Genomic DNA, 12,910 nt, shown 5'->3' on the forward strand with positions numbered 1-12,910 from the left:
TAAGATAAAGAAAGCACACCTCAATGTGGAATATTACATCATTTGAATTGACCATCTTTCTTTATCCCAAGATTAACTTAACTTAATTGGGGCAAGTAATTTTTTTCCCCTGCCCTAAGCAGTCATTAAAGTTTAAAGTGTACTTTTTCAAAAAATAAACCAATGGGGCCTCAACCAAATATTGTGTTGTGACATTCTTCCCTTAATTAGACCCCAAATAACACCGCTCGGTGTCAAAGCATAAACTCGAGCCAATATCGTATTCCTCTTGTGGTTTATCGCTCAGGTGGTTTTTCGCTCAATTGGGCTACATGGAGCAACCATCGAGTTTGCCACTTGGGTGGAGTACTAGAGTAGTGTTTACAAGTTGTCATTCTTGTTCGTTCACAAGATGCAGTTGTTCGTTGGTCGTTGTTGGTTGTATTGATGATCAATCCAACGTTGTTGTTGTCTGTGGTTGAGCCTTGCTAGTTGTATTGATGATCAATCCAGTGTTGTTGTTGATTGCCCATTGTTGGTTATGGTTTAATGTTGTAGGTTGTATTAATGATAAATCCAATTTGTTTTTTGGTTGTATTAATCATCAATCCAATGTTATTGTTGATTGATCGTTGTTGGTTTTCGTTTGTTGGTTGCGTTGATGATCAATCCACTTTGTTGTTGGTTGCCTATTGTTGGATGTGGTTGACCGTTGTCGATTGTATTGTTCATCAATCAAACGTTGTTGTTGGTTGTTTGTTGTTGATAATATTGATCATCAATCAAGTGTAATTAGTTGGTTGGATTGATCATGGGATATGCGATCGTCGTTTGTTGTTGATCATATTGATCACTAGAATCATTATTGTTGTAGTTGGTTGTCGAGATAGGACTAGCCTTAGTGTTTTACAATGAGATTCAATTAACTCTCGATGTTTTCCCTCAAGATCCGATCGGCCTTGGTGTTTTGCAGTGAGCTCCGACCAGTTATTAATGTTTTTCAATGAAATTCGATTGGCCCTAGTTTTTTGCGGTGAGATCTGATTAACTGTTCTATATTTTCTGGCAAGTTTTCAACTAGCATTTAAGTTTTTGGTGAATTTTTGTTTGGTATTGAGTTTTTTTTTTGTGGAATTCAGCTTGTTTAAATTTGGTTTAATGCATATTATTTTAAAATAATTGTCTCTGTATTGTGTGCTCTAAGCTGATTCAACTTGAGGGAAAGATTAGAGTATGTTGGGTGTATTTTCATTCAATTTTTTCTTTCAAACTCGTTTATATGTTATATGTGCTCCACCTTAAGGCAAAGTGTTAGGATAGTTTGTCAAGGCTTAGAGTACTTTGATAATTTAGTCATTGTAATATTTATCAACCTAGGTAATAAAGTATGTTAAGCTACATGATGGCTAACAAGCATCCACCTTCTCTTTAAACTTTTTGTGTAAACTACAAGTTTAAATTCATTTATTAGTAAAAAGTAGTTTATGAGAAATCTTTTGACTTTCAAAACTCCTTTTTAAAACTCACACACATATATACACATAAATGATATCTTTGTCTATGCCTAGAAATGCACAGGAGGTACTTGGTGATCCAAAACGGTGGACAGCGATGCAAGAATAGATGAAAGCTCTGCGCAAAACAAGACATGAGATATTGTTAACTTACCTAATGGGAAGAAGGGTGTTGGATGCAAGTGAGTGTTCACTGTCAAGCATAAGGGCAGTAATTATGTGGAATATTGAAATAAGGCCAGACTTTTTGCAAAAGGTTTTACGCAAACCTATGAGGTTCATTATGTGGAAACATTTGCTCCAATAGCAAAGATGAACTCAATTAGAGTTCTTCTTTCTATAGCTGCGAACTTGGATTGTCCTCTACATGAATTTGATGTAAAAAATGCATTTCTTCATGGAGATATAGAAAGAGAAGTATCCATGGTAATTCCTCCTAAATTGGAAGATTCATCCCTAGTAGGAAAAGTGTGCAACTAAAGAAGGCTTTGTATGGCCTAAATCAATCTCCAAGAGCATGGTTTGAGCATTCTTCCCGAACTATGCAGAAATTTGGTTGCAAACAAAGCAAAGCTGATCATATACTTTTCATTAAACATTTTGCTCAAGGAAAGGTAACAACTTTGATAGCATATGTGGATGATATTATCATAACAAGAAATGATGATGGGAAGATACAAAATTTAAAACACTCTCTTCCTAACAAGTTTGGAATAAACGACTTTGATTGTTTGGAATTCTCGGCATTGAGGTAGCAAGGTCAAAACATGGTATATTTATCTCCTAAAAATATATACATACTTGATCTTCTCAAGGAAACAAGATTGCTCAAATGCAAAGCCAGTAATACTATAGTAGATGTGAATATTAAACTGAGAGAAACTAGTGAGAGTCCTCTAGTAAATAAAGGCAAATATCTGCAATTAGTTGGCCGGTTGATTTATTTATCTCGCACATGTCTAGAAAACATTACATATGTTGCAAGTGTAGTGAGCCACCACTTCATGCATTCTTTACGATAACCTCATATGGAAGCAGTTTATCGCATCCTCTGCTTCTTAAAATACTCACCAGGTAAGGGAATTTTTTTTTTTTTTTTTCTCTCTCAACATGATCATTTGAAAACAGAAGCATATATAGATGCAAATTGGGCTGACTCAATTATGGATCAATGGTCCACGTCAAGGTATTGCACATTTACGGGAGGTAATTTGGAGGCAATTTGGTGTCATGGCATAGCAAGAAACAAGCAATGGTTGCCAAATTCAGTGCGAAGGCAGAATTTAGAGCCATGGCTCATAGAGTGTGTGAAACATTATTATTGAAGATAATCTTGAAAGAGCTTGGGTTTGAGTCCAATGATTCTATCCAATTGTACTGTGACAATCAGTATTGCTCGTAACCCAATCCAACATAACAGAACCAAGCATATTGAAATTGATCGATACTTTATTAAATAAAAACTTCGATAATGCATCATTTGCATTCCGTATATGAAGATGGGGAGAACAACTTGTGGGTATTAGGGTATACATGCACATGACCTCTTCGATTTTAACAATTTTTACTAATGGAGTTGTCTTTTTGTAAAGGAATGGCTGTAATTTGAGGTATCCAATTGCCACTTTTTGAAGTTTAGTGGTGCAAGTACAAAAATATTGGTAGTGCAGGGAGCCAACATGTACTTTCCCCTATTTTCTTACACATGAAAGGCATTTTGGAATAAAATGATCATTAAACCATGATGACACCAAAGATGCCATTTTCTTAGCTCTTCCGAGTAGTCTTCTAAAAATTGGTCCAAGAAGGCATTGCCACAATATTGAAAGCCATCATAAGTTGCAAATTATTTTGCTCATCTTTTGTCAAACTCTCTTTCTGTTGGATGATTAAGTAATAAAGAGTGATATTTGATCTCAAAACATACATAATAGCTCAGGATTAATTTTCTTTTTGTACCAGTAATGTCTAGATATGAGGAAAATAAGAAACTTCTTTGTGCCTCCACTTTAAATAGTTAGTCTTTTTTTGTGAATTGTGTAAAATTGCAAGCTTTAATGAGACTTTGTTTGAGCAAAATTTTCAGGGAAAACAGAACAGGAGAAACTGCAGGAGTTGGAATCTGGAAAAGGTGGTGGAGAAATCCCAAACAAGCAGCAACTTGAAGGGCCAAAAGCATGGTTTCTCTGGTAGATGCTTTTTGGAAGGAAAAGAGGGACAAACAGAGGATTTTCTTAACAGATCAATTATTTGGCCCTCTTTTTCTGCTGAAAAGCTTGTAGCCGAAGGCCATGCTTGTGGCCTTCAAGATGTTGCTTGAAATTATATTCGCAAGGACACCAAAGTTTACACAATTTACACCACTTGGGCTGGTTTAGGATTTCTCCACCACCTTTTCCAGATTCCAACTCTTGCAGTTTCTCCCTGTGCCTTGCTCCTTGCAAATGTTGCTCTAACAAAGTCTCATTCATGCATGATATATTGCACAATTCACACCATTGCAGCTGGTTTGCTTTCTCTCCTCCATATTTCCTGATATGTTCCAACTCTTCTATCTTCCCCTTGTGTTTTCTTCCTTCTACGTGCTGCTTGAGACTAAAGGCACCTGAGCAATGCACTTGGCACACCTCACAAAATAAGTTATCTGCCTCATTTCCAAGTATGACAGTACCATGAAATGGTTGGGGCTGTTGAGGTGGCAGATATTGGAGGCAGGTAGTCGGCTCTTTTCGCTTTGCCCCCACAAGACTTGTGCTCAGAACTGGACTTGAACTTGGCCCAGCAGCTGGTGTTAGATTGGGGCTAGGAGTTGGATGTGAAGGTGGCACCTGATACAAACGATGATAGTAGTTCAGAAGAGTACAAATACAACTGAGCTGAAGAACTATGCTCAACCAATTCATCTACTGAAGAAATCCATCACACATAAAGCAAAAACATTGAAGAGAGGGAGAAGACAACTTCCAATAACTTCGAAGACCAATTCATCTGCAATGCAAAATCAGGGCATACGCAAACCAAATTCGAACCAACAAACTACTAATTAACCAGATCAAATCGTATAGAAATCAAAGATCTAGTAAGCAATTGTATAGCTAGGCACTGGAAATTAACTCCAACTCTCCGTTTAAAAGTTTTTTTTTTTTTTTGCAACAAAGAATCTTTGCTTACTATGTGATATGTGTCCTTTTTGGCTAGGACAGATCCATATAGTCACTCTTTAATATAGTCAATAAACATATGATAGCATTTAATAATCTGGGCCTTAACAAACAATATAAGTAACAGAGAGATTAAAGATTTTTCCGAATGAACTTTTCAGCACAATGCTCATGCATTTTCTGAAAAAAGAAGAGGGGGTAGGAGGGGGGTTGAAAATTTTGGTTGACAGAGCAGTCAAGGGTTGTATATCAATTAAATCAATATAAGCCATATCTTCAACTAACTCCAATTACAACCTTGAATGCTATGCAAGTCATTTATGTCTTTGAATAGAAGTCAGTTTTCTAATAGGGAAAAAAGATATTCACAGTGAAAACCAGAAAAACTATTTGTTTTTACTTTAGGGTGCCTGAGAGAAAAGAGAAAACTAAAAAGACAATGGTTGATTCATCAGAGAAAAAAAAAAAAAAACAGGAGAAGAAAGAACATTGGTTGAGGAAAAGGAAAATAATCCAGCCATCCGTTTGAATCCTCACCTCCAAAGGCATAAGATCATTATCTAAGTTCAACTGCAACTTAGATAGTTTCCTCCTATATGCTTCCTCTCTTTGGATCGCTAGCTCTAAAGACATAATATTATCTCTTCTCTCTTCAGCCATTTCAAATGTAGTTGTTCTCCACAACACGTTGCTTGCAATGTCTTTGTGATATACTCAGTCCTTATACCCTATCAAGATGATTGGCCAAAGAGCAATTACATTGAGCATCATGTTAATCATAATGATTCAGGAATCTCCAACATGCATTGTTTGAAAAGCAAAGCAACAAAGGAGTGCCATAATTCTTAGATACAATGACTGAAAACAAAGCAACAGAAGTTTTAGACAATGAAACAGTACAGCAATCACGATACTTAAGACATTGCATTTCCATTGTTTATCACAAATTCAAAAAAAAATAAAAAAAATCCTTGAAGATCAATTTTTGATAAGAGATTTTATTCTGTCAAAAACAAATATTGATTTGATATCTACTCTTAATAGCTATAGAATAATCGAGTGCTAACTATTGATGCTAAAACTAAGGGAAAAATTCACTTTACTCCCCTAAGTTTCATAAGTTTTTCAATTTGAACCTCAAAGTTTAAAAATTGGCAATGTACCCCTAATGTTTCAAAAATTTTCAATTTAAACCTTCCGTTACTAATTTCCGTCAAATTAGACAGAAATCTATGAAATTACATAATTACCCTTAAGCCTTTTTTTTTTTTTTTTTTTAATTTCTGTTCAATTTAACAAAAATTAGCAATAGAAGGTTTAAATTGAAAATTTTTTAAACATTAAGAAAATACATTGCCAATTTTTAAACTTTAGAGTTCAAATTGAAAAACTCATAAAACTTTAAAATTTTCCCCTAAAACTAATGAAAATCAGAATGCAAGGGGAAAAGCAGACTAGGAAGCTAAATCAAGGCAAAAACTGAATAAAAGCCACTAAAAGGGCACCAATCAAACACAGCCCAGCCATTATTTCATCTAGAAAGTGTATATAATCGCATAAAGTCACCTCCTTTAACTGGAAAACGAATACCCACTTCACAAAAAATTGAGAAAGGAGAAAAGAAACTGGATGAGTCAGGATGACACATTGCCCACGCTGCTTCTAGGCAGGACTCGTAGAGATCTCATTAGAAAGCACAAATCAAACACAAGTCAACAATTACATCATTTTGCAAGTAAGATGAAGCTCATTTTACTGAGGAAAACTGGAAAGGAAAAAGGAAATGACAGCAGGAATTACATACCTTGATTTTATCTTTTATCTTTTATCTTTTTTATATTTTTGGTCAGTCTGAAGCTAAAAAATGGTTGAAAAGAAAAATTGCTCGAGAGAGATAGAAATAGAGACTGAGCAAGAGCGTGTGAGGGCAGGGAAAGGACTAGCAGACTTGGTGGAAGTTAGAAAGCTTTCAAAAGTAAAATGGGAAGTGCCTCTTTTTGGCTTTTAATATTCGAAAAGAGGAAATTACAAAAAATAAAAATTAAAAGGATAAATACTTTATTATTACATGCGTTTGTACATTTTTTATTTTTCTCACATTCAAATCCTGTTATAAATGATACTTGATTTATGAGAAAAGACAAACTTAATACTTTTGTTAGATTCATTCGCACGTGTCATCATATAGAACTGCCACATGTCTTAAAAAATAATAAAAAAAAAAATTGAAAATTTATGGAGGTGGCCGGCGACCCCCATCAATTTTCAATTTTTTTTTAGGTTTAGTTTTTTTATTATTTTTAATTATTATTTTTTTAATATTTTTTGAGGATACATGGCATTCCGTTAGTTTGGGTTAACGGAACCTAACAGAAGTACTAAGTTTGTATTTTCTCTTAAGTCAAGTACCATTTATGATATGATTTGAACTCGATGTAAGAAAAAGTAAAAATGTGTAAATCCAGGTACTAATAAAGTGTTTAAGTTTTAACCCAAAATAAAATACAAAGGAACAGAATCATCCTTAAAAAAGTTTGGAAGCCCTCCTTCATTTGCAACTTAGCAAGCAAGCAATGCAAAACAGGCACAACCTCTCTATTTGGTCTAAAAGATTTTGTTCGTCTGTTGTCTTTCTCCTCACTCTTTCTACATTATTTTTTTGTGAAAGTTAAATGCTCTTCATTCTATCTTTTGGGTATTTGTATTTTGATTGGTAAATAAGATTGTTTTTCTTCTAGCATTTGTTAATGTGTACGTGTCACTATGTGTTGCCATCAAAAAGGTCTAGGCGGTTTGACGTGTTTGGGCTGTTGGAACTAACAAGAAAAAGGTGTTATCTTTCTCTGTTCATCAAGCAAAGATTTGAGATTGCATTTTGATAGGTGATCGAGTGAAAAATTGAAATATATTAAGAAAAAAAAAAAAACTATTGTCGCTAAGTCTAGCACCGAAGCTGAATAACGCTCTATGACCTCTGCTTCGGCCAAACTTACATTGCTTAGTTTTTTGCTACGTGATATTTGGGATTACTTTGGCTAGGTCGCCTACATTGTATTGTGATAATTTGAGCTCTCTTTACCTTAGTGTTTATCCAGTTTTTCATGGTCGCTCTAAGCATATTGCGGTGGACCATCACTATGTTCATGAGAAGGTTGCTCTTGATGCACTTGTGACCCAATTTTCTCTTCTTCAGATCAATTGGCCGATATCTTCACCAAGAGTGATGATAGAGAGAACATACGCCCGTGTTTTTTAATATTTTTTAATATTAAAATAATATATTTTAATATTATAATTAAAAAATATATATTAAAAAATATTAAAAAACACGGGCGTGATGCACGCCAGTGTTCTCTCTATCATCACTCCTTCACCAAACCCATACTCCGAGAGTCTTTCACTACATTATCTATCAAACTAGGCTTTACTACTCAGCCTAGTTTGAGGGGGAGTAGTAAGACTAGCAATCACACCATGCCAATAAAAGAATTAAAGAGAGAATCAAAATCAAGAGCATTGCACAAATCATGGGACATGACCATTACCTATTTCCTTGTTTTTTTTTTTTTTTTTTTTTTTTTTTTTGACATATCCGCACAAGAGGGGGGAGGGAGATTCGAACTAGTGACCTCCACTTCATTAAGTGTGGTCCCAGCCGATTGAGCTACCTCTCGGGGACTATTTCCTTGTTTTATACTCTCATGTATAGCATATCTCCTAGCCGTTACAACGTATATCCTAAAATCTCTCTCTTGTAATCAATGCATTTATGTATAAATATAACTCATTATCCTCACTACAATGTTTCTTTCAAATATTCTGTTTGTTTAACCTACTAGTTGTGACAGATCTAGATCCCATACAATTTTAAAGAAATTGTAAATTCTCAAATTTTGGAAATTCACACAATTTCTTGCATCAAATGGCAAATCCTACCTATTAAAAAGATAACATGTTACTGAAACAACAAAAAAGAATTTTCCTTTCAAAAGTAAAAAATCTAAGTTCAAATGAAGATTCTTATGACTGGTATTTATCCTTGAGGAACTGCATAACAAAAACAAAAAAAAAAACAAAAACCTTCTTCAACTAATGAATGATGTGTACAAGAAGAATTACAGTAGTCAAAATTTGTTGAGTATTTATGTGTGTAATTAAACTGTGTATAGCACCCTAGAATTATGGACATTTTTTTTTTTTTTCTGGAAACCTAAAATCACGGGGGAGGAGAAAAGGAGCCATAATTGAAGTCTCCCCTTGTGGTGGATATCATAATCAGCATAGCTAGCACCTCCTTCATGTTTGGTCTACGCTGCGGAGACTCCGCCGTGCACTTCACCCCAATCCGAAGCAGCTCACTCATCTCCTCCGCCCCCTCCGCCAGCCCAGACCCCAGAAGCACAACCGGTATGGCTGATCGACTCAATCCGTGCCGCCCAATTCCCATCACCCGTCTACCCCATTCCACAAGACACTCTTCCCCTCCGTCCACCGCCCGCCGCCCCGTTGCCAGCTCCATCGCCAGCACCCCAAAACTGTACACGTCGCCTTTCGTGGTTGCATGCCATGTTTGCCCGTATTCCGGCGCAACATAGCCGATTGTCCCGGCCACCACTGTGCTGACATGGCTATCCCCTGCATCAACAACTCTGGCAAGACCGAAATCCGTGACTCGTGCTTTCCCTTCCTTATCGAGCAGCACATTGCTGGCCTTCACATCCCGGTGCACGATAGCAGGGAAGCATTCGTGGTGTAAGAACACCAACGCCCGCGCTACGTCGATTGCCACATCAATTCGCCGCCGCCATGTCAGATTCATCCTGTCGGTTATAAGATCCTCCAAGCTTCCGCCCTCCATGTATTCGTAAACCAGAATTTTCTGTGAGCCATCCAGGCACCACCCATAAAGCGTTACAAGGTTTGGATGCGGCCAACCGAACCCATTTCCGCTCAGAACCTCCATTTCTGCTCGGAATTCTCTTTCTCCCTCTATTCCTTCTCTTTGAAGCCTTTTTACAGCCACCTCTTTGGCATCAGGCAATACTCCTCTGTACACTGTGCCGAATCCCCCCTTCCCAATAATCCTCTCCTCCGAAAAGTTGCCGGTAGCTTTTAAAATGTCGGCATGTGTGAAAGCTGTTTTGTCCAGACGGATTACCTTAACGGTATCTGACAACCATGGTGACGAACAGCTAGAACTCGATGCAAAATCATGCGGGCTTTTTGTTTCCTCTAAAAGATATCCCGGTGATTCTGATGGGCTTTTTATCAATGAGTAGATTATGATTGACAAAAACCCACATATCAAGAAAGCTAGAATCACAGCCAGGAACGCCAAGAATGCAGCCAATTTTGTAGGTCTTTTGGGCTTCCGATCTGTTCTCTTAGGGGAATCATCTGTAGAGTTGTCAATGAACTTTGGAAGATGCAACAGGGGATCGCCGATATAGGAATCCTTCTCAAACGTTGCAAATTGCCCAGTTGCTGGAATTGTGCCAGAGATAAATGGGTTGTATGAGATATTGAACTTGCTCAGCTCAGTTAAGCGGTCCAAGCTCGCCGGGAACGTGTCGGAAAAGTTGTTCCAAGACAAATCCAGATTCTGCAAGCATTTAATATCACCGATTTCCTTGGGAATTTCACCGGAGAACTTGTTCCTGGAGATGTTGAGGACTACAAGCGGCATCTGTCCAATCTGAGGAGGGAGTTTCCCGTGGAAATCATTGATACCCAGATGCAACATAGTGAAATTCTGCATCTTGCCAATATCTGAAGGGAGCTCGCCGGAAAGTCGATTCCCGCTTAGTTGAAGATAACCGGATATTTGAAAGGTCCGGACCGATGAACCGGCTACACACATTGGGAAAAGACCATATCCTTGAAGTAACCGATCCCATATGCTTCTGCAACTCTTCCTTGTGAGGATTGTATACACAAAACTGAAAGGAGGGTAGTCTGCTGGAATCCACCTCCTCATCGCCAAACACTCCCCTGAGCCGGCGATAATCCGGCTACTTTGCCGGATATTAGACTGAAAAGTAGCCGTGGCATTTCTACCAATATTCGTCAATTCAGGTGGGATTTTCCCTGAGAGCTGGTTGTTGGCAAGATTTAACCACAACAAGCTTGTGCAATTTCCCAACTCCAGAGGAATTCCACCCGTTAAAGAATTGTTTGCAAGCATCAACCACAAGAGCGAGCTCAATTTACCAAGGGTGGCCGGTATTGATCCATTAAGCCTGTTGAAAGAGAGGTCAAGGGCTTGCAGGCGGGAGAAGTTTCCATACTCTGATGGTATATTTCCAGAAAATTGATTGTAAGCAAGAATCAAGAAGTTCAAACTTGGCATTTCAGAGACTTCAATCGGTAGTGAACCTGAAAAATTGTTGTAGCTCAGGTCTAATCTTAAAACGTTAGGCAGCTTGAGAATTCCTGACGATTTTATCCCACCAGTGTATGAATTCCCGTGCAATACAAGAAACTTAATCTGCGTGAAATTCCCAAAAATCTTTTGTATATCTCCTCCAAAATTGTTCTTGCTCAAATCCAAGAAGGTCAAGTTGTTCAAGTTCAGAAGCGAATCAGGGATGACATTGGAAAAGTTGTTGCTCCCCAAGTACAAAGCTTCAAGGCTCGAAATTGATCCAATCTCGGCTGGAATTTCCCCAGTAAAATTGTTCCCCGCCAGATTCAAAATAACCAGATTTCGACACTTTGATACTTCCTCCGGAACCCCACCGATGAAGATATTTTCCGACAGGTCTAAAATTTGCAAACTACAGTTTTCAGTGAACATGTCCGACGAAACAGGCCCTGTGAGATAGTTTTCCGAGACAGAAAAATCTAGCAGCCTCGCAAAACCATTCCACAGCTGCCCAGTGAAGTTGTTTGAGCTCAAATCCAAGTACTGCAAATTCAAGCAATCATCGAAGCTACCACTAATCCCACCAGTGAAATTATTCGCCGATATATTCACAACAACCAATTTGTCACAAATTGCCGGGAAGATCAACTGTAGCTCCCCACAAAACCTGTTGACAGACAAGTCAAGCGTCTTCAGGTTCTTCAATCCATTCAAGTTCAGCTCGCCTTCAAGGATGTTATGTGACAGATTGAGATGCACAAGATTCCGGCACCGGCTCAAGTCCTCCGGGATCAATCCGCCGATAGTGTTCTTGGAGAGGTCGAGGTGTGAGAGCTCGGAAAGCAGCGAGAAGTTTCCGAACATCTCGCCGGCGATTTGGCTGTTCGGGAGTTCGATGCCGGTGACCCTTGCAGTCGTCGCATTGTTTGAACTGCATATTATTCCCCGCCAATCGCAGGGGCTTTTCGGGCTCTGCTTGTGCCACTGGGAGTATCCTCCTTGGTTTACGCGATTGGTTTCTTCGAGAAATGATTTCAGTTTTAGCAGGACTTCTGTGTCTGTGTCCAGAGAATCTCCGGCGACAAGCACGCCTGTAAAATCAAATAATTAATTTAGAACCCAAAACATATTTAAGAAACAGAATCGTCCTCGAACAACGCAAACATGTTCGGTTCTTGTAAACAAGAATCATTCTTCGGTCCCAATGATCGGTTGTTGTTCAACCGGAAAACAAATCCAGAAATTTCAGTCAACACCCATTCGGCGAAAAATCAGAATAAAAAATAAAACCACTCACCTAAATTCAAACCAAAATCCCCAAACAAACAAACACTCAAAAGAAAATAAACCCAAAAACTCCCATCCAGCACTCTTCCATGATCACCCACCCATAAAACAAAACTCTGAAATATGGACCAGAAATAAGGGACGGCGGCGCCAACGCCAACTACGGCGTTAAAAGAAACGACAACGTTTGAGTTAAAAATAGTTTTTTACCACAGCAATATAAGCCGGATCCCTGTTTAATAAAACCTCTAAAAAAAGAAAAAAAAAAAAAAAAACAGAGGCAACTGATCGAAGCTATAGATATACATGAATTTCCCGACAAGAAAATGATAAAAAGAAAAACAGAAAAGTTTGTGGATTCTTACATGATATCAAGATTAAGAAAATGATTAACGCAGCAACGGAGCTTGAGTCGGTTTCCTCGTCTGACATGCTACTTCTAATATCTTCTTCTTCTTCTTCTTCTTCTTCTTGTTCTAGAGTAGTTTTAATTCATGGAATCGTAATATATGGGGATGTTGAACGTAGTGGCATGTCGTTGAAGTTGCAGCGCCTGCAGAGAGAGACCAAACCAGACACGCAACAAATGCTTCTCAGTTTTCTTC

The 12,910-nt window shown here is 38.0% G+C and overlaps 2 protein-coding genes across 3 annotated transcripts; both read right to left on the reverse strand.

Annotated features, from left to right (window-relative positions):
- Positions 1–3,382: 3,382 nt before the first annotated feature.
- Positions 3,383–6,596, reverse strand: LOC132176365 (uncharacterized). Of its 2 annotated transcripts, XM_059588548.2 has the most exons (3): positions 6,459–6,596; positions 5,192–5,382; positions 3,383–4,321 (listed from the first exon to the last, which is right to left on the reverse strand). In XM_059588548.2, exons 2-3 carry the CDS (start codon positions 5,312–5,314, stop codon positions 3,740–3,742), a joined length of 705 nt encoding a protein of 234 aa, XP_059444531.1. In that variant the 5' UTR covers positions 5,315–5,382; positions 6,459–6,596; the 3' UTR covers positions 3,383–3,739. The 2 variants fall into 2 exon arrangements, with proteins under 2 accessions (XP_059444531.1, XP_059444532.1); XM_059588549.2 differs by lacking the exon at positions 6,459–6,596 and having other exon boundaries at positions 5,192–5,522.
- Positions 6,597–8,714: 2,118 nt separating this feature from the next.
- LOC132173388 (Leucine-rich repeat protein kinase family protein) lies at positions 8,715–12,910 on the reverse strand. The gene is made up of 2 exons (XM_059584884.2): positions 12,671–12,910; positions 8,715–12,109 (listed from the first exon to the last, which is right to left on the reverse strand). Exons 1-2 carry the CDS (start codon positions 12,735–12,737, stop codon positions 8,871–8,873), a joined length of 3,306 nt encoding a protein of 1,101 aa, XP_059440867.2. The 5' UTR covers positions 12,738–12,910; the 3' UTR covers positions 8,715–8,870.

This window comes from Corylus avellana, chromosome 3 (assembly GCF_965113065.1).
Source record: "Corylus avellana chromosome 3, dhCorAvel1.hap1.2, whole genome shotgun sequence".
NCBI lineage: Eukaryota > Viridiplantae > Streptophyta > Magnoliopsida > Fagales > Betulaceae > Corylus > Corylus avellana.

Coding starts and splice junctions, on each gene's coding strand:
- LOC132176365 (XM_059588548.2), bottom strand. CDS start 5,314: ATGGCTGAAGAGAGAAGAGATAATATTATGTCTTTAGAGCTAGCGATC. Junction 4,322..5,191: donor ATGATCTTATGCCTTTGGAG/GTGAGGATTCAA, acceptor CGTTTGTATCAG/GTGCCACCTTCACATCCAAC.
- LOC132173388 (XM_059584884.2), bottom strand. CDS start 12,737: ATGTCAGACGAGGAAACCGACTCAAGCTCCGTTGCTGCGTTAATCATT. Junction 12,110..12,670: donor TTTCTTAATCTTGATATCAT/GTAAGAATCCAC, acceptor TTGATTTTACAG/GCGTGCTTGTCGCCGGAGAT.